Raw genomic sequence first — 27,598 nt, forward strand, 5'->3', positions numbered from 1 at the left:
CCTCCCAGGCCACCAGGAGCCTCCCCCTCCACCCTATCTATACTCTCTGTACCTTGAGGTCATACTTCCTGTGCACAGGAAGACGGTGGCTAAACATGTTGCGCATCACAAGCATGTAGCTGTCTTCATTGTCCACGCTAACTCGGTACATCCCCAGGAACTGGGGCAGCAGCGTGTTACCATGGCACTTCACAATGTACTGGTGGTAGTTGGAGAGGTTGCTATGCATGTCAGCAATGTCCTCACTGGATACTTCTTTGATGACCAGAGTCCGATCATAGGAGATAAGGAAGCGACCATCACTACCTTCACTTTCACTTGGGGGACTTCGGGTAAGAGATACCAAGTAATCCTGGTCATCAATGCCAAATCGATCACGGAGGTTCCTGAAGACCTGGGGACAATACTCCTTGAACTTGAAGTGACTGGGCAGATTTTCCCTATGGAAAAGGTGATTGTTGACCTTGATCTTGGAGCTGGCCTTAAAGTCAACTTTGTTTATGGGAGAAAGAGTCGGTTGCTCTTCGTGGATCTCATCTGTAGATAATGTGTGGAAAGCAAGCGTGTGAGCCAGAGACCCAATTTCAGACTCAGGCAGTAAACTCCCCTGGCTGTTCCCATGCTGGTTGGGGCACAGATGACCTTTTTCATACACTTTCTGTTACTGAGTAGGTTTCTTAGGGGCATAAGAGATGCATGGGAATGATAAAATTCACATTTCAAATTCCTGGGTCTGTCCTGCCATGATTGTGCCTAAATATTTAAGGTGAATTGAGGGTTTGACTAAATCTGCCTCTTTTGGCTTGTGATTAACCTACATGATACTTGATTATTAAAATATTCCAGGAGAAATTTAGAGTGTCTTGCACATACCTGACAAATACAACTTGAAAGCAAGATGTTTTCATTTGGTTTGGGAATTGTCTCTCATTTCACTCTCTCTTTACCCCAAACCATTCAGGTGTGGGAGCTGCTCGGTCTGGGAACCTCACGTTCATGGTGGGAGGAGTCGAAGAGGAATTTGCTGCTGCCAAGGAGTTGCTGGGCTGCATGGGCTCCAATGTGGTGTACTGTGGTGCTGTTGGGACCGGACAGGTAACATGTTCATTCATATTAATGGCTCTGGCTTATGGTGTAAAGTTAGCTAATGTTCATTTCTCATTCCTGACCATGTTCTTATTCCTACTAACTCTGTTCAATCTGTGTATGTTTTATTGGCCCAAGTTTTCTTAAATTAATTTGAAATAAATTAAATTCCCTTCATTTGTGTTGGAATTAAGCAGACATTAGTCAACTTTTTTATTAAAAAAAAGATATCAAGTTCCATCCTTCATATTTTGACATATCATTCCAGTGACCCCCGAAATCATTCTTGAAGCTATTTCTGTTTGTAGTGCTCATGTTACCTGAGTTGTTGTTATCCTCCTTCTAATTTTCAAATTACATGCTACAACTATTTGCAGTATAGACAGGTAGATGTAATCTATGCATTTTAATCTTTTTCTTGAAAACAAAATAGTTTTCATTTAGAAATATGTTATATCAACTTTCTAGTCAGATAGAGGTGAATGAAAATTCAGAACTCTGAAATCAAGCTGCTCATCTCCCTCTCATCCAAGACACACACACTCACACCCCCTCCTCTTACTGTTCTATCCTGGTCACTGCTCCCTTCGTGCTTTTACTCAAGTCTGTGGTATTATCTTAGATATGTCAGTTGTCTCCATGCCCTTGTCTAGTCAGTCTCCAAGTTCCATTGATTTTTGATTCAGTGGCTCTCATTGTTGACCGTCTTGTCCATTCAGATATATTCCAGACCAGATATTTCCTGATCCAATCTTTCTCGCATTGTACATCTCTTTTATTGCTCGAAGCCTAATGGCATCCCAGGTTCACCATTCTGCCCAACAGTGTAAGCGAAACCAACTCCATCAAGACGCTTGTATCATTATAGTACTTCCCTGCTCAGAAACTTTGAATAGATCACTATTTCCTATCATGTCAAATGAATTTTAACTCTCCACCCTCCCTTAGCTTTCATAGCTCTTCCCTAATCTTAGCTATCAAATTTCTCACCATTCTTTAAAACTTGGGCACATGAGTCAGTTTTCTTCCTGTTCTCAAGAACATCCCGTGCTCTTCCCCCTGCTCTCCTTTCTCTCTCTCGCTGATGAAATCCTGCCTGGCCTTCTGAGAAGTGGCTTCAGGTTCCACTTCCTCTTTGCTCCTACCTCAGTGATCTTATTTCTTTGAACAGCTATTGTCTCTATCTTATAGCCTCTACTCTACAATTTACCACTTGGTTTCCTTGGTTTGTTCATTGCCTTCTCATTCAGCGTCATTCCCATTTCCCTAATTAGAGTGTAAACCCCATCCTTCTAAGAGCAGGCATGCCACATAGATCAGTATCCCCTCTCAGACTGAGCCCACAGGAGGAGCTCTGTGGGTTCTTACCTAGTGGGAGAGATACCACTGCCCCCCGCCCCTGCTCTGGGATAGTGTGTTAGGCTCAGAGGGAAGCACACAGCACCATGTTCTTTTCCCAGTGGAGAGAAGCAATTGTTGAATGTTCTTACTGTTAGAAAGAAGCATGCGGGATTGGGTGAAGAAAAACTTCCTGTGAGTTATAACTTGAACATAAAGGTATTTACTATGTCCTCAATTTCTTTTCAGGCTGCAAAGATCTGCAACAACATGCTGTTAGCTATTAGTATGATTGGAACTGCTGAAGCTATGAATCTTGGGATCAGGTTTGTTGAATAGTACAATTTTTATGAGCTTTCCTATTTGATTTTTCTGATGTCGAAAAAAATTGTTCATGAGATAAATGAGTTGATCCAGGAACACCTTGAAAGTACTTCATTATTGAACTTTAATAGACTTTGCTTATTTGACAACCAATAGGACCCTGGAGAGCATGAATATTCTTTGCCATAGCCATAAACTGCATTGTGCTGTATATTCGAAGTCACATTATCCTTTTTATGTGGAAGCTCCATTTCTCCTGTTATGTTAAAATGCAAGAAACACTTTTACTATAAAATTTAAACACGCTTTGGCAGTGCAGGACAAATTTGTATAAAACACGGCATTAATGTGTAGTGAATTCAAGTGTTATGCTACCCCGTGACTGGTTTTATGTATCTATTTTAAATGTAGTCCCTGAAATCTACTCTATAAGGGCTTGTAGTTGCTTATTCCCTGGATAAACTGGATGGCATACATCTTTCATTTTAACTTGTCATTGGTTTTGTCACTTTACATTAAGTGTATATCTTTCCATTAAAATAAAATGACATTCATACTTTGCTTAATTCTGTTTTTCTTACGATGATGATCATCCCTTAGAATGCTTAAGGTTAATGTCTTAATTTGAGCCTGTAATTTTTTGGAGGTTAGGAATGCTACGTTTGATTAATCAATTAATTTTTATAGTTTTTATTTAATGAATTTAATAAATATATATTTCTTACTTTGGAAATTGCTTGAAGAGCAGTATGCTTTTTCGGATTTTTTTCACACTTCCCAAAACTACATACCAAACATATAACAGATCAGAGTGGTGCTCCGTATCACAACTTTTGATAAAAGCAATTAAAAGAGCCTAAGTACTTGAGATATTTTTTAAAACATAGTAATGGATTCACATTTCCTCTTAATTACCATATCAAGATGCTGTTGTTTTATTGAATTGCCCTTGTCTCAGATGTTAAACTATCTTGACCTATTAAGTTGTCATGTTGTAATTGAGATAAAAGAGGAATTTGCTTTGCATCAGCGCTAATTGGTTTATCAATATATCCTGTACCATTTACATTTTAAAATTGAGTGTCTGTAAGACGGTAAACTTAGCATATCTGTACAAAGCTTTAATAAAACTGGTAGTGTGTATAGGAAGTTATTCATTGTTATTTCTGTATTGTAGTCGGTTTTAGGCTATGGGTCACTTATCATAATTGAAAAACTGGTTACTAGTAAGTTGTTTACATGTCTAGACTAATTTCATGGAGGAAGAAAATATAAATTTCTGGCACCAAAATCGCATTCAAAATTAATTGGTGTTGACAGTAAGATTAGAGTGATAGTATGCATGTGCATCTCTAGAATTTTATCTTCATTTTTCCGGATATAAATGAAAACACAGTAAAAAGTAAAAGCCCTGATGAACCTAGATTATACTATACTGAAAACTTCCTCTTTGTCTGTGCCTGTTATTTAACATTCTGCTTCTTACCTTGAGCATCACTGAGTCGGGATGTTCCTAAGGCATAGTGATGTAGCCTCTGGCATTTCTCAAATACTTTTCCCAGCGAACTCTTATTAGATGATCATTTGCCATTCTCAGATGAAGTTTTTATATGGTAAGTGCTTGTGGAAGTCCAACTCCAAATATCAGCTAATAAAAAATAATATGGCCCTGGCCAGTGTGGCTCAGTTTATTGGAGCATCTTCCAGTACACCAGGTTGCAGGTTTAATCCCTGGTTGGGGCACGTACAGGAGGCAACCAATTGATGTTTCTCTCTCTCTCTCCAAAAAAAAATAAGAGTATGAAAATCAAATGAATTGAATGAAATGCATGCAATGAAATGTATACACTTAACTACTAGAGTGGTTTATCAAATAAAAAATGAAAAGTGATAAAATTCCAAATAGAAATATTAAAAGCAGAAGCAATAAATAAAATTTCCCTTATCATTGGCCTTGATCCACAATGTCAAAAACAGTATTTAAAAATATGAACTTTTAAATATTTAATTTTTTTCCAAAACTCTATAGACATTACTACTCCTGATGTGTGTGTGTGTGTGTGCTTGAACACAAAGAACTTGCTAGTTTTACTGAACTGTTACAATGAGCTATGTTTCTGGTACTTCAGATTGTATTAATGAATTGCTTATTTTCATAGCATTAGGATTTTATCAATTTATCTTACAAAGATTCTCAGTGATTTGAAAGTCCTAAAAATGATGGCTTCTGCTATTGTCTCTTCTCCATGGTTTACAGACATGGTTTTAAAATGACAGGATTGTTCTCTAATAGAATATAGAGAGCGGCCACAATTTATTGAGCTTTGCAAGGTGAAAGGGAAAATTGGCATCAGCGAGCATAAATTCCCAAGTAGTAAATTCCCACAAAGTAGTACAGCATCAAAATGATTCAGCCACATTTATATTCTGCTCACTCCAGAGTGAACATTTTTAGAGCATTAATGTCAACATTTACAAATTGAGCCACCTATTCCTATGAAGTGATCATTTCTGATTAATTTTGTTCTCAATAAGTCAGTATTTTTCCTGAACACTGATGTTTCCTTTAAAAACAAAGAAAAGGGAAGAATAAAATCTTACAGTTAGAAACTCTTATTGACTCTATGATCTTTTACAGTGAGTCTTTATGGATGTTAGTGAAAGTTTAAAATGCTATAAAAAAGTGAACTATAAAAAATATTGGTATACAATGTATCTTGGGGTTCTTTTTTACTAGACCTTTCTTCCTTCTGATTGGGTCCTAGTTGGGACGCAGTTTTATGGCCCTCGCAGTGCCCTGCTTGCATTAGAGCTTTTGTCCCTGTGCACTGCATAGCAACAGCGTTGATAGTTGAGTTGTGTTGTTTTGTTTTTATATTTGCTCCATCAGGAATTTATTATTATTATTATTATTATTTCAATAATGGTGGTAGAAGTTGTTTGCATTACCAGGGCCCAGGCCCCTCCAGCAACAACCATATTGTCTTCTTCCACCAAAAGCTTAACAGTTGAACTTCTGGAAGGCTGTTCAAGATGAAAACTTTCCCACAAGAATAATTTTAGATTCTGGGCTCCTGCCCTTAGAAGATGTTGCCTGTTTTGTGTTGTTGTTGTTGTTTTTTTTGTGATGACTGAAGCCTTAAGTGTATACCCTAGTAGATTTAGCAAATGGCAAAAGGTTTGGAGTAAAAGTTTGACCCAATTTCTTAATAAGCTGATAAAGTGCCATCAGATTGGCTGATTGGCTATCAAGTTCCCTACCCACATGACCCAGTGAGACTCAGAGGATGGTAAGAGTTTGGGTGTCTGTTGATGTCTGCATCCCTGCTCTGCCATCAAACTTAAGCTTTTCTTATCTATAAAATGACGAAAATAATAGTATCTTTACATAGGGTTGTAGTGAAGAGTTAATCCATGTAAATCTTTAAAAACAGATTCTGGCACATAGTAGCTGCTCAGTACATGATGGTGATGACATGATGGTGGTAGTGGTTAGTATTTGAGTTGAATGTACTTATATGCCTTTTCTTCATAATACTTCTCACTAGATGGCATTTTATATACATAGACATATATATGTATATATGTGTGTGTGTATATATATACACATACATATACACATACATATATGTACATATATATACACGTTTGTGTGTGTGTGTGTGTGTATGTATGTTTGTTTGTTTATTGTGTCTTCCCAACTAGAATGCAAGCTTCAGGAAGGGGAATGGCTTTGTCTGCTCACTGTCATATCTTAACATACTTACCACATAGTAGGCACTCAGTGAAGATTTGTCAAGCAGATGAAGAGGGAGGGACGGAGGGAGGGACTTCTCCTGCCTTAGGTCAAAGGTATCTGGGTGTGTGTCTTAACTGGCCCGCTCCTGGAGGGCAGTCACAGGACTTAGCTCCTTTACTCTGGTCTCCTTGGCTGCAGGTACAGCAGATATAACACCTGCGCATGGAAGATCTGTGTGAGCATTAGATGAGTCACTCAGTGATTGACTAAGATTGACATGGTCTTAGATGTTTCACTTCTAGAGCTGTTCACTTTAGTGAAATCATTGGCTTTGTTCTTATGTAAAACCAGACAGTATAGATAGATACAGAGACTATAAAGTGAAGAAACTTTTTTGGCCCTTAAAAGCCTTGTTTACAGCGAAGGTAAACATTTGGGTTCTCTAATAGATTTTTTTTTTTTTTTTTACAATTTTTGCATTTTTACTTCTCTCAGTAGTTCATTTAAAATTCTTGTGTTGTAGAGGTGAGTAGATTTGACACAGTGATGTTTATATGAGTTGCATTATATATGCGGTCAGAGCAATGAATTCATTCTGTTTATATCAGAGAACATTCCAGCAATTGCAATGCCACACGCATGCACGTGTGCACTCACGAACCACATCCAGTGGCAAGTTATTATGGGGACTGACAGACTGTCATCCTTTTGACGGCTTGAGCTGTATATCTCCTGAACAGCAGTGGGGCTCTTATGCAGAAAGTATCATATGTTCCCAGCCAATTTACAGGGAAACAGCAATAACATTTTATCATGGTTGAGAGCCCAGTAGCTGCTTCCTATTAAACTTGCCCTTTCAGATACCTGTCTTGGATTAATTTGTTGATTTCAGATGGAAACTCAGTCTTCTCCAGTGAAGCATGACGTTCTAGGATAGACTCTCTGAATGACAATTACTGTGTATTCGAGCTGGTTTCAGTGGAAGACAGAGGACTCCAGCAACTGATTTTAATATCATGTCTAATTTTAACTGTCAGTTATATATGTGCCAGTGAAAAAACCTTCAGGAAGATAAAATGCAAAACACTTCTAACTTGCTCTTTTTAATGCTGGGTGGGGGGGAGGTTGGAGCAAAAGTGGAGAGGGAGCCGCCATCTCCTAAAGGGAATCAGCATGGTGGGAAGCAACTGATTGAGAAGTGAAACGCAACAACTGCCGCCTCGTTTTTTGCGTGCCCATCAGGGTGCTTCTAAATAGTAATGTGTTTATCAAAAAGGACTTCATAAATTATTGCCAGTGTTTTTCCTTGAACTTTCAAGAAAAATGAAACTTATGGGTTTACAAAGAATAATAAGCCTTGCTTACCATTTTGGTGAGGCTTACAGACAAGGCTTGAATTTCTTTAGCAGTACAAACTATGGGGAGGTACTGTTACGTATAGTCTGGTGGATTGTAAAGAGGGGAGCAACTCTGCTGTTTTAAGTGTGATAAACCGTTTTTAAAAGAATCTAAATTAGGAAACCCCTAAGTTATATTCCAAATGGAAGGGAAAAGCGATGTTGTGGGGCCTTTAAAATATTCCTGCTCATGGGACACATTAGACGTTGTGCTTAGAGAACATAACGGCAGTTGCGGCAAATTACGTTGTTGTTAATTTGTGAGTTTGCTTTTCACAGCTCTTCCCTAAGCACATTGGTTTTTTCTTTTCCAAAGTCACCTGCTGCAACAGCGCATTGAGAGCCTAATTTTATTTGAAAGGGGAAAGAAAGCATCCAGTAGCAAATTATACATGTAACAAACTTTGATCTTTATAAAAGAATTAATGAAACAGGTATTTTCACTGGCACATATATAACTGACAGTTAAAACTGTTGTGTTCCTTCCCAGCAATCCACAGTTGGACAGAATGTGTGATAGTTTCGATTGGGGCTTTTATATCTTTTATAATCCTTAGGAAAACCCTCTCATTAGAACAGGACCCCTCCCCCCCAAAAAAGAACAGGACCCACCATATCAATTCATGTAGCTGGCCTGCCATGTGATGTCACAGAGCAGTTTTATTACATGACGAGTCCACATACATCCTGCACTAACACTGGCAGAATGTTGAACTAGTCATGCTACTCCGCTTCGGAAGTAAGCAGACATATATTTTGAACACACTAAGTAAACACAAACTTAAACATGCCAAAATGCACAGCTTATTAACATTTATATGTGTCTCCTTTCAGTCTTTTTTTATTATTATTCTTGAAAAGATTGGTTTTAAGGAAAAGCAGCAGGTTTTTTTAAAAATTGATTTAGTGATACTTAGCAAAACTGTACTTCCCAAACTGCATTGAGACTTAGGATCAAAGTAATACAGCATTTGATTCTTTTATTTTCTGGGTCCACAGTGAACAGTCGTTTATGCCATCAGCCCAGTGATAGAACAAATGATGTTTCCGCTTGGGCAAACTTTGTTTTATCAGGATCAGTAACCTTATCAGCAGTCGACCCAGAACTATAATGCATGTCTTCGAATAGATAGCATATGTCACAACTTGGTGCAGACTTGCTTTATAAGCAAGATTGTCTGAAGAAGATTTAATAAACAAGGAAAAGTTTGCAGGAAGAAATGTCTTCTTTTATAATGATAACTTCTCTTAAGCTCACTCGCTGCCCATGGCTCATCTCTTGCATGTATTCTCAGAAACGCTAAAAGAATAAACGGACATGAAAATGCACACGGACTCCCATGATGCTTAGTTTCTCTGTCCGTATTTCTTTCTAAAATACATCATTTGTGAATAAAGAATGTAAAACTCATATTCATTTAAGGTTCTTATGTGACACGTAATGCATAACGTCCAAAAGAGAAAGACATTTATTTTTTCATAGGAAACCTATGTGTGATAAGCCAACAGCACTTCTCTGCGATTCTGTTATTTCTTAGAAGTAGAATAGTGCAGAAGGTTTTCTCTCATTGCAGAATGTCTGGCTCAGAATGGTTTGATCACTAGCTCTTAATACCTTATAATTTAAGATTGGATTCTTCACTCTCATCAATCTGCTTTGATTTTTGAAGACATAAAATAAATAGAGAGAGAAGATGGAGCATCCTCATAGGTAAATAAGTCACGCATGACTTGTACATTTTGACACTTAACACTTCTTTTCTTTGATCTTTGACAGGTTAGGGCTTGACCCAAAACTATTGGCTAAAATCCTAAATATGAGCTCAGGACGGTGTTGGTCAAGTGACACTTACAATCCTGTACCTGGGGTGATGGATGGAGTTCCCTCGGCTAACAACTATCAGGGCGGATTTGGAACAACACTCATGGCTAAGGTATGGTAAATGCAAAGGCTTCCCAAGAGAGGGGAAATGTGTAATGGTCTAATTCTCCCTCCCTCCTCCCTGTATTTAGGTTTGCACATCCTCCGCAGAGCTTTTACAGTTATGCTGTGGGGCTGTCGCTGGAAACAGATGGTAGCCCCTAGGGTGCCCTGTTTCATCAGCTCTGCAGCGGGATTTGTCAGGGCACATGGAAGAATGAGAGTCACACTTACGCCCAGTTTCCTTTCTGGATCTGTATGAAGTGGGTTGTGACCTCTTAGCTTATTTGGTTCCTAAAATTCTGCTAAGGGCTCCAACAAAGGAAGCAGCTAACAGGTCAAGTGTAGGAGGGAGGAGGCTTCTAATCAGAGGGGATGGATTTGGGCAGCCCAATTCTTCTGCAGGGCTGGCTCTGTTCGGGAGCTCTTCTCCGGACCTGTCCTCTCCTCAGCTGGACACCTTTTCTTGAGTCATTTTCTCCAGTGTCCCTGCCCAGGAGGAATCTGCCACTTTTATTTTAAAGGTCCTTCCTTTAAAATGATTTTCTTGATAATAAAAGATAGCTTTTTCAACTACTAGCATAAGGCAGCACAGTGTGAAACACATGGATACTACTGTTTTATTCTCGTTTCTTCTATGAAATGCAGTTGTCATTTCCCTTATAAAGAAGAGTACTTCTTAGTTTTGCTTAGATAGAATGAGAGCACTTAGAGAGGAACTTTTAAAAATCTTTTATTACCTCAGAGAGCTGTTAGCAAAAACGCTCCACAGCCAGTTAGATTTGTGCAGATAAATTGATAGAGATTAAAGAAATCCCCCTCAATGCTACAATGATTAAAGCCACAGTAGCTTGTTGGGCAGATCGGGGCTTTGCTTACTAAGAGATGTTTTACTTAACTGCCATTAAATCTTGTGCTAGGGAATTTGATGCTAGCAGGTCATTGAAGTAGAGGCTTGTGCATTTATTTCTAGGTCTTAACTCATAAAATTCTAACACATTGTATGTATTTACTCAGGACATAGTCAATACAGAAACTAGATCTTCCTTCTGAACTCCAGAGCCGAGAAGCTTGTTTCTGATGGGCACTAAGAAGCAGCTTATTGGAAACCATGATGACCCTTGGTACTCCCCCAATATGTCTGTCTCCTTGTAAAACATGCATTGGTCTTCCATTAATTTATTGAAGCCTTTAGCAATTGTTTTATATTTTTCCTGGATCCCCCACTGAGCTCATGAGTTTGTAAATATTTTATTTGATGAGTGAAGTGGGATATTCATTTGTCTTAAATTCTGTATAGGAAGCTTCAAAGGACGCCTTCTTTCTCTAAAACTTAGGATTATGGGACTGAAAGGCCACCTCTCTCTTTTAAGAATGTCCATGCGTTAAAGGAGCAGCCACCAAGGCATTTGTGTTTCTCTTTTTTGGTTTTATGAACTCTTATTTGGAATAATAATTTACTTGCTTCTTTGAAAGACTCTCAGTAGATTTTTTTTCTCAGTAGTGTTGTCTGCTCAATATGTTATTTTTTTCTGAGTTCTTACATTCTAGTTTTATTAATAGGTTAGAAATTAAGTGCCATTTTCCTGTGTAGATTTTTCTCTGTCATTTAAAAATAAAAACATCTTACAGTTGTGCTGCTCAGTGGTGTTGACAAGAGGCTGGCCTGCCTGTCGGCGCATGAGCACTCCCACGTTTGTTAAGTGTGTGGGTGATAATTCAACTTGCTTTTTAGTCGAAGCTGTAGAAGACTTTAAGGTTAAGTAGATTTTCCAGATCTACCTCTTTACATGTGAAAATTATGCAAATAAACATAAAATAATGCTTGTACCTGTGACATCATACATATTTAAGAAGCTAGAGGTTTAATTCATTCTTTAACGTTTGCTTGTTTTTTCTTTGAATCATTTTCTCTCTGGAGTGGATAGTGTCAGTGATTGCTCAGTTATCAGTATGTTCTGCAAAGAGTAGAACTAGCTCTCATCTTGCTTCTTGCCTTTCCCCTTTCATTGCTGTTGACTTGCCCTTGGTGAGGGAAGTGAGCGTGGTAATGGTAAGGAGAAAATCAAGTTGGTTTTGCCACTTGTTTGCAGCTCTAATAAAATCACAAGTAAATGAAATAAGGGGAATATCACCAGCACTTAGAACACTGCCCAGCGCATAGTGGCTGCTAAATATTTGTTGAATATTTATGGTAGTAGATATCCATTAGTTAAACTTAACTGTAGAAGCTTTATAATGTTAACTTCATCTATTTTCAAACAGTCATATATGTTCTGAAACTTTCAGGAGCAGGATGAGGTCTATGAGATGTGAAGATGGTTGTCCCATTGCACTTCAAGTGCAGACATTAAAGCTTCCATGCTCCACCTCTGCCATCCAGCCCCTTGCCCTTCTGGCCCCTTGGCCTCCTGGCGCCTTGGCTTGCTCTAACTCGCCCTCATTGGCTTCATGTTATTTTTTGACTATGCACACCATGTCCCACCTCAGGACTTTGACCTTGCTGTTCCAAATGCCTGAAACTCTTCCCCCAGCTCTCCAGGCACTCACTACCTCCCTAACATCCAGGTCTTAGGTCCAGTGCCTCCACCTCAGGGAGGTCTTCCCTAAACATTTCCTGTATCAGAACTCCCTTCCTTCCACCCCACCCCTTGCTGTCCATCACTTTCTAACCCCTCACCCTGCTTTCTTTTTCTTCACAGCACTTGTTGTCTGGAATCTTAGGATTTGTTTTGGAGTCTGTCTTCCTCTGGACAGTAAGCACAGAACAGTGACTGGGTATCACCAGCACTTAGAACACTGCCCAGCGCATAGTGGCTGCTAAATATTTGTTGAATAAGAGATTGAATGAATATCCAGTAATTCCACAATGGGGTTTGGCTTAGGCGTACAGGCTTCTGCAGATCCTGAAAAAGCATTTGCCTGTGTGATCTCACCCTTGTGCAAAGTCAGAGTAAAACAAATAGGTCTGGAGAAGGGAAGGGGGACAAAGTTTCTGGCTGGAGCAATTTTGCATCAGTTTATAAGCGAAAGCACTTATAAAATGTACATGTACATATAATTTACCATAGTGCTTGTAAGTATCTTTTGTTCTCAGACTTCATTTTTTCTTCTTTGAAACCAAAGCCTTGGGAGCCACAGTTCAAAATGAGCCTTCCTCCCAGTCTCAGCATGTCCCTCCTGCCTTGTTTGGTTTAGGATCTGGGATTAGCACAGGACTCCGCCACCAACACAAAGAGCCCAATCCTCCTGGGCAGCCAGGCCCATCAGATCTACAGGATGATGTGTGCAAAGGGCTACTCGAAGAAGGATTTCTCGTCCGTGTTCCAGTTCCTGCGAGAGGAGGAGACCTTCTGAGTTGGCACTTTGGCCCTGGACACTCTTGGAAACCAGACTCTGTCTCGGAGCCTCCCCACTGTTCACTCCACAAGTAAAAGAGTTTAATCAAAGGTCACCTGTCTGCTTCGGATTGTCTAGGTCACAGTTAAATGGGTTTTTCACCCATTTTTTACTGCTTATTTTTATCTATTTAGCAAACATACATTATCTGAATTTTTTTTTCTGCAAGCCCCCGATGTTCTCTGTTAATTAGCTGATTGACCTTTTTCAAAAGTGTGATCCTTGAGCATCTTCAGCTAAATCATTGATTATTTCAATCAGGATATTAGTTATACCGCTTTACAAATAAAACCAAATATTTTCCAACAGGACAAAATTGATCTTAAAGGAAAAAAAGAACTTGTGTTCCCCTTGTAACAATTCCCCATACTCAGCAAACTTGTTTTTATATTTTCTTCCTTGTACATTCTTACTACATATTTTTGACTTCAAAAGAATGACATCTTTAGACCTGTTTCAGAGCCAATGATGATATTTGCTTTAGATAATTATTACAGTATTCTAAATAGAACCATATTATTTTGAAATTGAATAAATTTCTATGCTGATAATTCTTTCTTGGAGTTTTTGTGTCTTCCCAGCCATTTAGTGAACAATCAAGTGGTCTGAAAAACTGGTGTAACAGAGGAATGGGGAAAGGATGGGGAAAGGGGGAGGGGAATTGGCCAGTAACCTGCTGCTCTACCTGAACCCTGAGTCACATTTGTCTGAATGGTTTCTAGGTTGTGAGTGCTATAGAAAACCAGCTGCATCTGATGTAATACTTAACAACATGGAGCACAGTTGCACTTTCCCCACCTCTGCTCCCAGAAATGTCCCAGGTGATATAAACCTAGACACCAAATTTGGCAGAAGGACAACTTCCATCATTTTCCTGATGATAAAAAAATTTTAGGCACTATAGCAAGTGGTAAGGGAGATGTTCTTTGATAAGGTGACATCTGAGCAGAGAAGAAAAGGAGGGAGCACACCATGCAGGATGTGAGGAAAGAACATTGTAAGTGCAGGGAACAGAAAGTGCAAAGGGCCTGAGGCAGGATAACACTAGCTATGAGGAATAACCAGGAGGCTATAAGAGAAGTGTCATGACATGAGGGGGTACAGGGTCTTGTAGGCTGTGTGAGGACATTGGCTTTTATTCTGAGTGAAATGAGCAGTATATCAGTTAGCAGGAGCCAAACGTTGATACACTGCCACCTCCAACTTACTGGCTTAAAATAGCTAACATTTATTCTTTTTCAAGATTCTCTAGGTTGGCTGTGTTCCTCTACTGGACTGGGCCACCTCCTCTGGAACTGGAGGATCTAGTTCGGCCTCACTCCGCTATGGCTTCCCTGAGTTTGTTCACGTGGTGGTGCTCCCAGCAGCAACACAGCACTTTTCAAGCCTCTGCTCACCTCATGGCTGTACTACTCCAGGTCTCCTGGCCAAGCCCAGAGTTCGCATGGGAGACAACTGTGTAGGTGTGGACACGGGGAGGGGCATCACCTCATTTTATAAACACCCTGTCACAGCCAGCCAGGAAGGATCTTGTGCAGAGAGTGGATGTGCTATGACTTACTTTTTAAAGGGATTGTGTGGCTGCCATATGGAGAATGGATTGTGGGGTCAAGGTGGAAGCAAGGAGCCCAGTTAGGAGGCGATTGTAATAATCCAGTTAAGAAATGGTGGCGGCTGGGACCAGAATGTTCATGATGGAGGAGGCAGGAAGGAGTCAGACTCTGAACATAAAAGAGCCACTAACGGCTCAGCCAGCATGGCTCAGTGGTTGAGCATTGACCCATTAACCAGAAGGTCACGGTTCGATTCCTGGTCAGGACACATGCCCAGGTTGCAGGCTTGATCCCCAGTGTGGAGCATATATGCTGGGGTCCAACCCCAGCAGGTCCAGGCGTCCCCAAAGGTGTGGACGGAGTTGGCAAAGAAGGAATGACACGGAGACAGCGTTCAGTTGATCAGCATCCTTGCCAGGATCTCTAGCCACAATCTCCAGCCAAGTTCTGTGTCCATGTTCTCTTGCTCCCTACCTGGGGAAACAACCTTTCTCGGAGAGGTGACCTTGGTTAAAACACACAGCGCTAAGGGGAGCAAACATATTAAGAACAGAATGCTATATACGCCAAGTCCCTTGAAACATGCTGTGCAGATGTTTCTTTCCTGCAGCGACTGTGTCAAGCAGCAAGGATGGACCGGCTTCCGGCACATATAGGAGGCAGCTGGTTGATGGTGATTCTCACCATTGATGTTTTTATCTCTCCCTCTCCCTTCCTCGCTGAAAGCAATAAAAAATATATGTATTTTAAAAAGAGCCACCAACAGGTGAGAGAAAGGCAGGAATCCAGGGTAGCCTCAGGGTTGGTAAAGAAGATAGAAGAAAGGAGTTTTCATTTACTCTGGGGAAGATGGTGAGAGGTTTAGGAGAAAAAAGTCAGGAGTTTATTTTAGGTGCCTCAGAGCCAGCTAAGTAGGGAAAAGCAGAGGTCCAAGCCCATGCCCTGTGTTACTCTGTGACTTTTAGTGGTTGAGAAAATGAGGCGGAACTGGCACGGAGCCCTGAGGAGGAGTGACCAGGTCAGGCAGGGAAAAAATGGGAGTGGCGTCCCTGAAGCCAAATGAAGATAGTGTTTTAAGGAGGGAATGATTCTTTGTATCAAAAGCTCCTGATACACTGAGTAATGAAGGGCTGAGAATGAATCATTTGGATTTGGCAAAATAAAAGCCATTGGTGACCCTGACAAGTATTTGGATGGAGTGTTGGGAATGGGATTGAAAATGGGAGGAGAGAAATTGGAAGTGATGAGGAGAGACAACTGAAGGAGTTCTGCTGTAAAAGAAACAGACAAGCAGGATAGATAACAAGCAGGGAATATGGGGTCAAGGGAAGTTTTCTTGATTTTTAAGATGAGAGCTGTGGGTTGTGCTGGTGGAAATGCAATGATTAAATAAAGAGGGAAAAATAATGGTGCACAAACGAGAGAGGACACTTGCTAAGTAGTTGATGTCTTTGAATGGTTGAGCAGGGAAGAGTGCAAAGCGAGGGGGATTCTCTGAAAACTAAAACCAGCACACACAGGTCATGTGTCAGACTGCCATTAGCAGCGTTGAAGTTAATCATAGTTTTGCAACATAGAATAATCTATACTAATAAAAGGGTAATACGCTAATGAGACTGGGAGACTTTCGGATGGCCTTCCAGACAAAGCCTTGGTGGCGGGACTGAGGCAAAGGCGGTTAGGGGCAATCAGGCTGGCAGGGGAGGGCAGTTGGGGGTGAGTAGGCTGGCAGGGGAGGCTGTTGGGGGCAAGCCGGCCATAGGGGGGCCATTGGGGGTGATCAGGCTGGAAGGGGGGCAGTTGGGGTGATCAGGCTGGAAGGGGGGGCAGTTGGGGGCAATTAGGCCAGCAGACAGAGTGGTTAGGTTCAGTCAGGCAGGCAGGCAGGTGAGCAGTTAGTAGCCAGCAATCCTGGACTGTGAGAGGGATGTCAGACTGCCGGTTGTGATTGGGCCTAAACCAGCAGTCGGACATCCCCCGAGGGGTCCCAGATTGGAGAGGGTGCAGGCCAGGCTGAGGGACACATACCCCCTTTGCACGAATTTTGTGCACTGGGCCACTAGTAAATAATAATGCTGGAAAGGACTTTACTAACCTCTAAGCATGACCTGTTTGTCACCCTTCTCTGACCATTAGTTTTTTCATCATTAAAGTAGTCATAAACAATGTAGCCTAATATTAAATGCTTGCTTGGAAACTTGAAACAAAAAAATATGAGTGAAGGACAATTCCAAGTGTTGTTGAGCACGTGGAGAAGTCAAAGCCCTTGTACAATGCTGCTGGGGAATATAAAATAGTGCAGCCGCTTTGAAAAGTTGTTTGGCAGTTCCTCGAAAGGGTAAACATAGTTACCCCATGATCCAGCAATTCCGCTCTTAGTTGTATACTCAGGAAAAATGAAATGTCTGCACAGAAACTTGTGCATGACTGTTCATAGCAGGGTTCTTCATAATAGCCAAAAAGTGGAATCAATCCAGATGTCTCTCAACTGATGATGACATAAACAGACCAGTGTATCCACACAGCGGAAGACTGGCCATGAAAGGAATGAAGCACTGATCATGCTCAACATGGATGAACCTTGAAAACAAACTAAGTGAAAGAAGCCAGACCCAAAAGGCCACATACCATGTGATTCTGTGTGAAATGTCAGGAATAGGCAATCCATAGAGACAAAGTCATGATTGCTTTCCAAGGACCAGAGGGGTAGAGGAAAGTGGGAGTGAGTGCTGATAGGTATAAAGTTTCCTTTTGGGGTGATGAAAATGTTCTGGGATTTGATAGTCATAATGGCCACACAGCTTTGTGAGTGTATTGAAGGCTATGAATTGTACACTTTTATTTCATTTTTTATTTTTTGCTGCAGAAAGCTTTATTGTTGTATTTGGTCCAATGCATGGGAGAAAGCTTCAGGGTGGTTAAAAGAATGGCTGGTTGTTTCAGGGAGAGGCTCAGATAAAAGCCAGGCACCAGGGCGTGCAGAGGGGCCTCTCAAAGGCCTCTGGGCTCCAAGGCTCCTAGTCGTGCTTGGGGTGAGCCTTTCCAAGAGATACTCAACCAGCCCAGCCTGGGGGCCGGCAGCCTGCAGAGGGGAGTCAGGTGTTGCCCATCTTCTTGATGAGTTTCACCTGCTCATCCAGGAAGTGGTTCTCCAGGAAGTCACAGAGATGAGGGTCTGCGCAGGTAGAACCCAGGGCCTGCAGCTCCACAAGGGCCTGGTTCAGGTTCCTCTCCCAGGCCAGGGCGGCCTCCATAGCGTCCTGAGTTTTGCCCACTCGTCCTGGGGAGGCTCCAGCACATCCTGGAAGAAAACGCGGCCACCGCGCTTGTTTTGCAACTTTAAGAGACTCCCAGCGCCCTCGCGCTTCTCCGCCAACTCTTGGAAGAGGTGGTCCATGCCCTCGAGAGCCACATAGTTGCAGGTGAAATAGAAGCCCAGAGAGAGGTAGGGGTGGGAGGCCTGCAGATGCCGGTTGGCCAAGTGGTTGACTCTACCTTGGAATAATCCTGACGAGTTGGGGAGCTCAAGGTTTACGACAATAAGGAGTTAAGGTAGAAAAAACCACCACAACAAAAAACGGTGTGTTGGCTGGTTCTGGAGGTGGTTCTGAAGGTGGTGACTGGATAAGATGCAGGAGGGTGGCCGGAGGCTGGAAGAAGGGATGTCCCTGGGTCTGTTCCGTCCAAACACTGTTGAAGCAAGAGACAGATCCGGGACTGCCGAGGGCACAGCTGAATTGTACGCTTGTAAAAGGTGAGTTTTGTGGTATATGAATTATCTCTCTGAAAAATAAGGGGGGAAATAATGAGATAAGATCTTTCTCTCTTGGTGAGTGCTTCTCAGCTGGGACAGTTTTGCCCCCATGGGACATAGGACAAACTATGTCTGGAGACAGTTTTCGTTGTTATACTGGGGGTGGGGGATACTATTGGCATATAGTGGGTAGAGGCCCAGGATGCTGCTAAGCATCTTACAGTGCACAGGATAGCCCCCAGGAGAATTATTGCCCCCCCCCCCCGTGTCTATGATGCAGTTTGATAAACCCTGCCCAGGTGTGGGGTCCACAGGTACCTCCAACTTGGCATATCAGAACCTTAAGCTCCCCATCCTCCCAGGCAGACCTGCTTCTCCTCCTGGTCCCTGTCCCTTCCAGGTTCCCAGAAACCCTGATACCACCTCCTTCTCCATCCATTCTTCATAGCAAATTCTAAATCTCTAGCACCTTCCTCAGGCCCTCATCCGTTCTTGTCTAAGATACTTGAGTCTATGCAGTTGCTTCTCTTTTATTTCTAAGTGCTTCAGTGAGATATAATTTACATACAATAAAATGTGCTCATGTGAAATGTACAACTCAATGACTTTCAGTAAATTTACAGAGGATATGGTGCCTGAGCTGGTCAGCCAGGAGAGGCGTCATCACCACAATCCAAGTTGAGAGCATTGCCTTCACCCTGAAAAGTCCCTAGTGCCCATTTACACTCACTTCCCATTCTCTCCCTCCCCCAGCCTCACAGCTGTGGGCACCCACTCATTTTGGTCTCAATAGATTCACAGCTGCTACTTAGCCACTGATTTGGTTCCTCCCCAACTCATCCTTCACATCAGTGTGAGAGGTCCTTCTAAGACCGAAATCTAAACCCCGTCATTCCCCTGCACAAAACCGGAGCCTCGGATGCAGTCTGAACTCCTCAGCATGCTGTTCAGGGCCTTTGTGGTCTGCTCCCACTTTACTTCACCAGCACTGGTCATTTCCCAGGCATGCCCTGCTTCTCGCACCTTAGGACCTTTGCACATGCCGCTTCCTTCACCTGAAATGGCCGTTGCCTCTCCTGGCTGACCAGCTCAGGCACCGTATCCTCTATAAGGCCTTCCTCAGCCACCTCAGGCTGAGTCGTTGCCCCTCTGTCCCCATAGCTCTTGGTTGTGTCTTGTGTCATGGGACTTATCCTATTACATTGTATTTGCTAGTCTGTCCATCTTGTCTTCCACACCAGACAGTGAGCTCTGACAGCACCTGGCATTGAGCAAGAGCTCCATCAAGGTGTGAATGACTGAGGGGTTGGAAAGCTAGGACATTGGGTTATGGTAGATGACGTACTAATGGCCTAAACTTGTTTCTTAAAGATTCTTCCTTGGCAGATCCAGTTTCTTTTACTCTGAGGTATGATACACAGCTGCCCAAGAAGTCTGGCAGGAGGTGGGTCTTTTACAAAGTTTCTTAGTCAAAGGGTCAGCTTATGCTGTTTGCCTGAAGAAACTCATGGGGAAAAATAGGCAATTTTGGTAGTAAGCCTTTGTCTCATTATTTATGTACTTCAGACTTCACCTTGCATGCAAATAAGCATGCACAAATTTCCCTTAACCGGGCACAGCAATTCCAAATGCAGTCTTTCATACCCTGCAACATAGACCTTGAGGTGTAAGGTGAATCTCAGAATAACACAGGTTTGATTTCTTCGAGGGATTCCGTGAAGTTAGGTGTTTGAGAGCTTCTCCTGCTGTCCTATTGATCTGACGTCATGATGATGGTGCTTATGTGCAGCCACAGCTGAGCCCAAATGTAGGTGAACCCCACATTGGTCGGGGCCTCCTCCTTAGCTATCTTTCTCATTGCAAGGTTTTGAACTTGACTTTTATGCTAAGCAATCAGAAATGTGTGTGATCTGTCCACTTCCTGCAGGGCGTGGGGGAGAAAGGCAGATCTGAGCAGCATTACCCATGTGCATACATTCTCCCCAGGCGGCAGTGAGAAGCCCGCTGCTCAGGAACACAGCACCGTGACTACCAGCAGTAACTGTAGCCTGGAGCATTCTCAGATGGCCAGCCAATGGGAAGTCGGCTGCCCAAGTGGGGTTTTTAACCATCCTTCTTCTCAATTGGAGAGGGAGCTTAAGGACATCATGGGGATTTGTAACGTGCCATGCAAGGTGTCAGACCCATAAACCAGCGTGTCCATCTCCACATGCGCACAAGGAAGCGTCTCTCATTGGTGACAGAGAGATTGCAGATGACCTTTTACTGTGTAATTGTTTTCATCATTTAATAATTCAAGAATACCTAAAAAGGATGCAGGCCTCTTTATGCAGAGAATTTGACTCTTTCGGAATGTTAATAGGAAAATACAGAAAAGCAGAAGCACTTTGCAGCCAGCCTGCAGGGAGGATTCCGAGTGGCCTGCTTACGAGAACCATCCCTGCCTGGGAGGCAGGCGAGCTGGTCTAGCCCTCTGTCAGCACTTGCCTGTGCTGTATCGTGGGTCACTTTCCTTCTCTTTAAAATGAGAGCATTGCGCTGACCTCCAAGGTTTATTTTAGCTCTGAAATTCTGCTTCCTCTTAGTTAAGGGTTTAAGAAAACGTGAAGCATGCGCTCCTGACAGTTTTTGGACTCTCTCTGGTTAGGTATTATTTATTGCTCATATAGCCATCTCATTTATTAGGGTGTTGTGTGTGTTTTTTTTTTTATAGCCGGGAACAGATTCAGGGATCAATACGTTTTTATTAATGATAGTCCGTCATGTCGGGTAAAGAGATGGCAAGAGGGCTCATCTAGAATGAGCCACTTGAATAAACCTGACACACAAGCTTAGCTACGGGCTGCATTTTGGCAGGCTGCGCGGTAAAATAATGACATTGGCAGAATGAGCGACTGTGGAAACCTTCCTCACAGCCAGACTCATAAAATCAAAGGGCAGGTTTGGGGTGTGTTTCTCAGCCTTGGCTGTATATGCAAATCCCATGACTTTTTTGAATGTAGCATTTTATCTTCAAAAGGACAAATTCTGGCATTTGCCGCAGTCATTAAAAATGATAAATGCCTAAAATGCTTTCGAGTTGGGATTATTGGAGGTTAGAACAAATATTGTTTCAGTACCAAACAGGATCTGAGGACAGAAAACTCCTCATTGATGTTGTCACATTCAGAGAAATAAAAAGTCTTCCATTAGTTTCCCTTTAAGTCCTATGAAATTGGGCATAATTGTTACCAGTTCTCCTTATAAAAATGAACAGGCCATTTGGAAGTGAATTACTCCCCTGACACTGTTAGGAGACAGCCTTGTGCCCTGAAAGAGTTAATTTGCTTCCAGATGGAGTTTTTCCAGCCCCTCTGAGCAGCCTTCACATGGCATCAAGTTCATGATTTTACATTTGTTTTATGCCAGTTGAACTTAGTTTTCATTCCCTGTGTGGATAGAATTTGAAATATTCCATGGTAACTCTATGGAAAAGGACTATTTGAGGCCTTTTCCAGAAATTTCCCCTTAGTGTTCCAATCTCAAAGACCCAAAGAGTGAGTGTAGCTTTAATCCCTGCCTCTCTCCGCCTCTTAATGACCTTAACCCTGACCCCGGACCTGCTCTCTGTAAGTGCCAAACATGATTCATTCTCCTTGCTTGGTTTAGTTTTGTCTCTTTAATGAGCCAAGATGACCACAGAGACCTGATAGCTTATTTGTGCTAATGTAGTATGCTCTACTAGCTAGCTCCTAAATCATTTATTTGGCCTTTCCTTTTGCCTAGAATTGACCCTTTGTCTCAGCGATGAAAAGTCCCTATTTCAGACAAAGTAGATGCAAACAGTTAACGTGAACCAGCCAGTCAAGAGACACGCGACACTAGCATGAAAGATAAAGAGTCTGCATTCTGGGCCTCAACTGCCATATTATGGAGACTGTGCGAATGTTCATTGAGGACACGTTTTATTATGTAGTTACAGACCTGATGTTCGGAACCATTTTCTCCCAAGTTCTAGGAGTCCTGATGTCTCCAGGTTAGAATTTTTTTGAGCTTAGACTTTGTGGTCCGAATGTCCTATTTCTCCAGCCTCTCTCACATCACTTTGATACTGTTTATGTGGGCAGTGGGTTTTTTTTGATGACTTGGTGCTTAATACATATCATCTGTTTGGTTTTTTTTTCAAAGTTGCAGTGGCAGAACTGAGCCATCAAGGACACTTAGACGGTGATAAGCAGAAAGGGACTTAGAAGATTTATGGTGGGTGTAGTTTCCCTGTCGTCTGGCTTACCACTCTCAGCCCGATTCACTTGGGGTTGGTAGGGGTCTGCCCGTGGGGTTCTGACAAGTGTGTTTGTATCCCTGTGAATTTATGCTTGTGTCAGCATCAGGAAACCCAGCGCACTATTAAAAAACCGATGTGACTTTGAACAGTGGCTTGATCCCTGATGATGGCCTTTCCTAGCCATCCCGTTTAATTGCTGGCTGGTCCAACCAGGGACATTAAAAGCTACCCCTCCCGAGGTTGCATGTTCCCCGCCTTGCGCTGCACTCACGGCGGTTTAGTCTGGCTCCTTTTATAGGTCAGTGACACCCTCCGGCTTGTCTACCTGTGTCACCACAAATCTTAACAGATGCTGTTTTCTTGGCAGCTTCATCCTCCTAAGATGAATTGGCGGTGGGAGTGAAGGGTAGGGCTCTAATCTCTGTGTTAGGACCAGGCCCCCTGGAGACTGTGGCTGGAGGACTCTGGAAGAATTCAGCGGTATTAGTCACATGCTGCAATTCTTGTTTCTTTCTTTCTTTTTTTTAAACGATCTGTCTGCTCTCTTCTGACAATACCTGGTGGTGCTTCTCCTGGACCAGTACCGGCGGCATCCCGCACCAGGGTACTGCTCTACATACTTGATCTCTTCAGAAGAAATAAAATGTAAGCTTCAAAGAAACTTCCCTCCATCAGTTATCTCATCTCCAGCTCTGCGGAGTGAGGGGATTTTTTCTTGTGTGAGCCCTGGTGTACCAGATGCTTTCCTCTTTAAAAAGCAACAGAAATCATAAAGGAATTCTGCACGGTCAGGTATTGTCATCTTTGCAGAGAATTTTCTTTGCCTAATGTCCTATCTGATGGGCCATTCTATGTATTATAGGCCACATAATCTCCGCAAATGTATACTATGCTCCATAAAACTGCCATCCTGTTTTCAGAAACTAGTAAGTCACAAAGCAAACCTGAGACAGTGCTGTTAATAAACACAAATTGCAAACAAGAAGGTAGTAAGTGGAAATAATGCACTCATTCAGGACTAATAAAGCCTTTGATCTTGCTTTGAAGGAAAGGGTCTTTACTTAAACTACCCGTTCAGGGACAGCCAGATGCCCATTAAAGAGCAATGCTTTGCTTTGATAGAAAATCACTGAGGCCTGTCTAGCAGGTCTGGTTTGTAAACAGATTAGTTAAGGGCTCATCAGGACTGATTTGCATAGGATTCAGCAAGCCCCAGTCACTTTTTCAACCTTAATGAGCAATGCCGTTTCCAGGTTGGAAATTACACCATTTTTTTTTTTTCTAGCTAGAAATCTTAGGTAATTACTTTGTGGGGAAGGGAAAGAATATTCATGTAAAGTGAACCCTGGCTGTCCTCAGCTAATGGGGAAATGATGACCTAAGGCTTCTTTTGCTCTAAATGGTAAAGGATGTAATGAAGGAAATAGGTTCTGAGTTAAGAATTATGTGAAAAAAGGTTTTTCTCCCTTCTGTTATTTGAGAGAGAAAGGAGGATTATTTTAAATCATGATGGAAAAGGTAATAGGGATTGCAGATTCTGACCACAAATATTTATCCACAAATATTTATGGAGGACCTCCTTGGAGCCGGCTGTGTGTGTGTTCCAGGGCCAGCATCCCTTGGTGCTCGAGGCAGACAGAAGCCCTGCCCTGAGGGGACCTACCCTCCAAGGCCTTCCATTGCAGAGAGATGGGGATGGTAGAGGAGGGGAACTGGGCCAATTTCAGGAGAGGTTCTGAAATTTCTCCTAGTTAGCAGCCATTTGCTTGAGAGATGGCAAGACCAGTATTTCCCGAGAGGAAAGACACTCGGCTCTGGTCCGCGTAATCGCACTCTTATTTCTGATTTTCAGAACCATCAGCCATCTCTTTGCCGTCAGTAATCTCTCCTTAAATTTCAGAGTGAAGAAAATGTCAAAAGAAAACCTTTGCTTAGTCTGATTGCTTAATGGATAGATAACAACTGGAGAGCTTAGTAAAGACACGGGGTAACTTTGAAAATAAACAGCCCCTACATGACATGAAATGATATCGGAAGTTTTCCACCCAGACCTTCGGAAGGTGCAGGGAGTTGGTGGTGGACAGTGGTCTGTGTCTCTGGCTCACAGCAGCCTCGTTATGCCTGTGAGAGATGTTCTTAAGTACTGTCAACACTGGTGACACTGAGTTGCCCGATTGGGAACTTGGATTTAAGTAACAACCTTCAGCCTTTGCACCCTGCCTTGTCAAGGCCAAGGTCCTCAGCCTTACCCTGCTTCCTGGATGTGAGATCAGCTCAGCCCACTCCTGTAAACGTCACCTGGGATAGATTCCCCCCACCCCCCCCAAAGTGGTCCAGCTCTGATAAGTGTTAGAGGAGAGGCTGGGACAGTCTCACCGTGACTTGTGCAGGACCCAGGGCCTGTCCGGGTAATCCAAATGGATGTGGGTGTAAGGGGAGGCCATGCCCTCTGTGCCTCCAAAGGAAGAGGAGGCTTGTGCGGTTGGCTGCTTGTGAAGACAGCTAGGAAGAGGCTTTCAGTAAAATCGGTTTGAGGCCAACTAGGACACCTGCACTTCTTAGGCGAGCTCGGTCACGTGAATTCTGTCTCTCTCAAGGGAACCTGGCAGCCTCTTCCAGGCAGGAGGAGCCTTCTAGATGAGCAGTGACAAGGGGGCGGCACCCTGCCTCTCAGAAGGCCTCTTGACACGTGGCAACACCTGCATCTTTGACACACAACAGTGGGAATCTGGGATGTTCTCCCTCTTCCCTCTCTTTCCATAAACATCTCTCCAGTTCACTTCTTCCCAGTCGGGCCGGCATGAGGCCGGTCAGCAAGGCCGCCGCCTAAGAACACGGTTAAATGGGAGCTCCATGCAGGCGAGGACCATTGTTTCATCCCTGATGTATCCCAAGCACCTAGCACAGTGAAGACTCACTAAATACTGTGCTTGTTGGGAAAATGAGTGAATAAATACATGAACAAAAGAATACATGAATGAATGAGATACCAGTTTTTCTTATAAGCATCCTCAATTTTTATTAATAATACTTTTGACACCCCTCCCCCTTTGTTAGCTCACCAGGAACAGAGCCAGAGCTCCCATGCGCTCCACTTCCATGGGCCCCAGAGCAGGAGAGGATGGAAGGAAGGGGACTTTCGTGGTGAGGCAGTGCCACCCTTAGGGAGCCTGGAGTGGCTATGAGGGTGGTGCCCAACTCCAATGTACGGAAGCTTTCCTGAGTTAGAAACAAAGAGCACTTGGTGCCCGTTGTTGTGGGCCCCAGGGCCAAGTTCAGGGCATCAGGAAAAGACCCTCTAAACAGCCAGTTCCACGTGGAAAGCTGCTAGCGCAGGCTCTGGCCTGTAGTCGGTGTCAGCACGCGAACCCGTCTCCTGGCTGTATCTGAACGCTGCCAGGAAAGATCCACCAGAGTCCCACCCTGGTCCATCGAGACACTGCTTGTGCCAACCAAGCTGCAGGAACATAGAAACCCGCTGTAGCGGGAAGCAGAAGCCTCGCTTCATCTTGTTAGCCTGGGGTAATAGAGATGAGTGAGATAGGTTTGAAAACCAACTTTATTCTACAAATTTGTAACCAGACTTGAAAATCATGTTGAAAGCCATCCTTCACTCTCCACTTGCCTCCTGCATTTGGACACGCAAGACTGAGGCGGTAGAGTTGGGCCAGGAAGTTGTCAGGCCCGAGTTCCAAGCCCCCTTTACCACGTCCCAGTGTGCGTGGCCTTGTGCAAGAGACAGCCTCTCTTGGCCTCAGTTTTCTCACCTTATCATGGGGATGGTCTCAGCACCCACCTCACAGGGGAGTTGGAAGACTTCACAAAGATGCATGTTTAGTGCCTGGCTCAGTATCTGCCACATAGTAAACTCAGTCATTTCATTCCTGGAATCTGTCTTAAAAATTAAGAACTTATTTTTTATAGCTAAACACAGAGACACATTTACAAGTGTACTCACTTGGCTTAGCTTGTTTATAGTATCGGCCAGTGATTCGGTTCCTCTTCTGTGCCTGAGTCTCCTTATCAGGCTCTTTGCAGCCGGGCTTGGCCAGGTGGAGTCAGCTGGTGAGAGGTTTGGCTTTGAAAGTGAAGAAATATGGGAAGAGCTATCACAGAACTCCGGGAACCCCTGCGTGTTCCCGCATCTGTTGAATTGTCAGTGGAGGCCTGGCCTTGCCAGTGCAACCTATCCATCCATCCTCACTTCTAGCCACCTCTGGGCCTCCTGGTTATTAGAGAGGGAATACAAATGATTGTATATAAGCAGCCGAATATGACCCTAGCATAACAGAGCCCTGGAAAGCAGAATAGAGCTACTGCATGCAGCCAGGAGAACACAAGTGGGGAGTGGGGGAGAGAGATGATTAGAGAGAACTGCCATTATCTGGCACAGTGTGTAGCACAGCAGTTCTCAACCTATGGGTTGTGACCCCTTTGGGGGTCGAACGACCCTTTCACAGGGGTCACCTAAATACATTCTGCATATCGGATATTTACAGTACGATTCATAACAGTAGTAAAATTACAGTTATGAAGTAGCAACGAAAATAATTTTATGGTTGAGGGTCACCACAACATGAGGAACTGTATTAAAGGGTCGCGGTATTAGGAAGGTTGAGAACCACTGGTCTAGCAGGACAGGGAAAAGAATAGAAGCTCTGGAGTATGGAAGGCTTATATTCAACTACCAGCACTGCCAGTAATTGGCATGCTAACATTTCTGAAGCTTAGTTCTCTTTTTCTTTTTTTAAATATATTTTTTATTGATTAAGATATTACATATGTGTCCTTGTCCCCACGTTACCCTCTACCCCGACCCCCTG

The 27,598-nt window shown here is 42.9% G+C and overlaps 1 protein-coding gene and 1 pseudogene across 1 annotated transcript in view; one reads left to right on the forward strand and one right to left on the reverse strand.

Annotated features, from left to right (window-relative positions):
- Window positions 1–13,254, forward strand: part of HIBADH (3-hydroxyisobutyrate dehydrogenase) — a 94,419-nt gene extending 81,165 nt beyond the window's left edge. Inside the window, exons 5-7 of the mRNA XM_006778975.2 lie at window positions 2,674–2,750; window positions 9,662–9,818; window positions 13,004–13,254. Coding sequence (XP_006779038.1) covers window positions 2,674–2,750; window positions 9,662–9,818; window positions 13,004–13,162 — 393 coding nt within the window. The 3' untranslated portion in view covers window positions 13,163–13,254. The remainder of the gene's footprint in view (window positions 1–2,673; window positions 2,751–9,661; window positions 9,819–13,003) is intronic.
- Window positions 13,255–15,592: 2,338 nt separating this feature from the next.
- Window positions 15,593–23,368, reverse strand: LOC107181675 (annotated as a pseudogene).
- Window positions 23,369–27,598: the final 4,230 nt, after the last annotated feature.

Source organism: Myotis davidii, unplaced genomic scaffold (assembly GCF_000327345.1).
Source record: "Myotis davidii unplaced genomic scaffold, ASM32734v1 scaffold168, whole genome shotgun sequence".
Lineage (NCBI taxonomy): Eukaryota > Metazoa > Chordata > Mammalia > Chiroptera > Vespertilionidae > Myotis > Myotis davidii.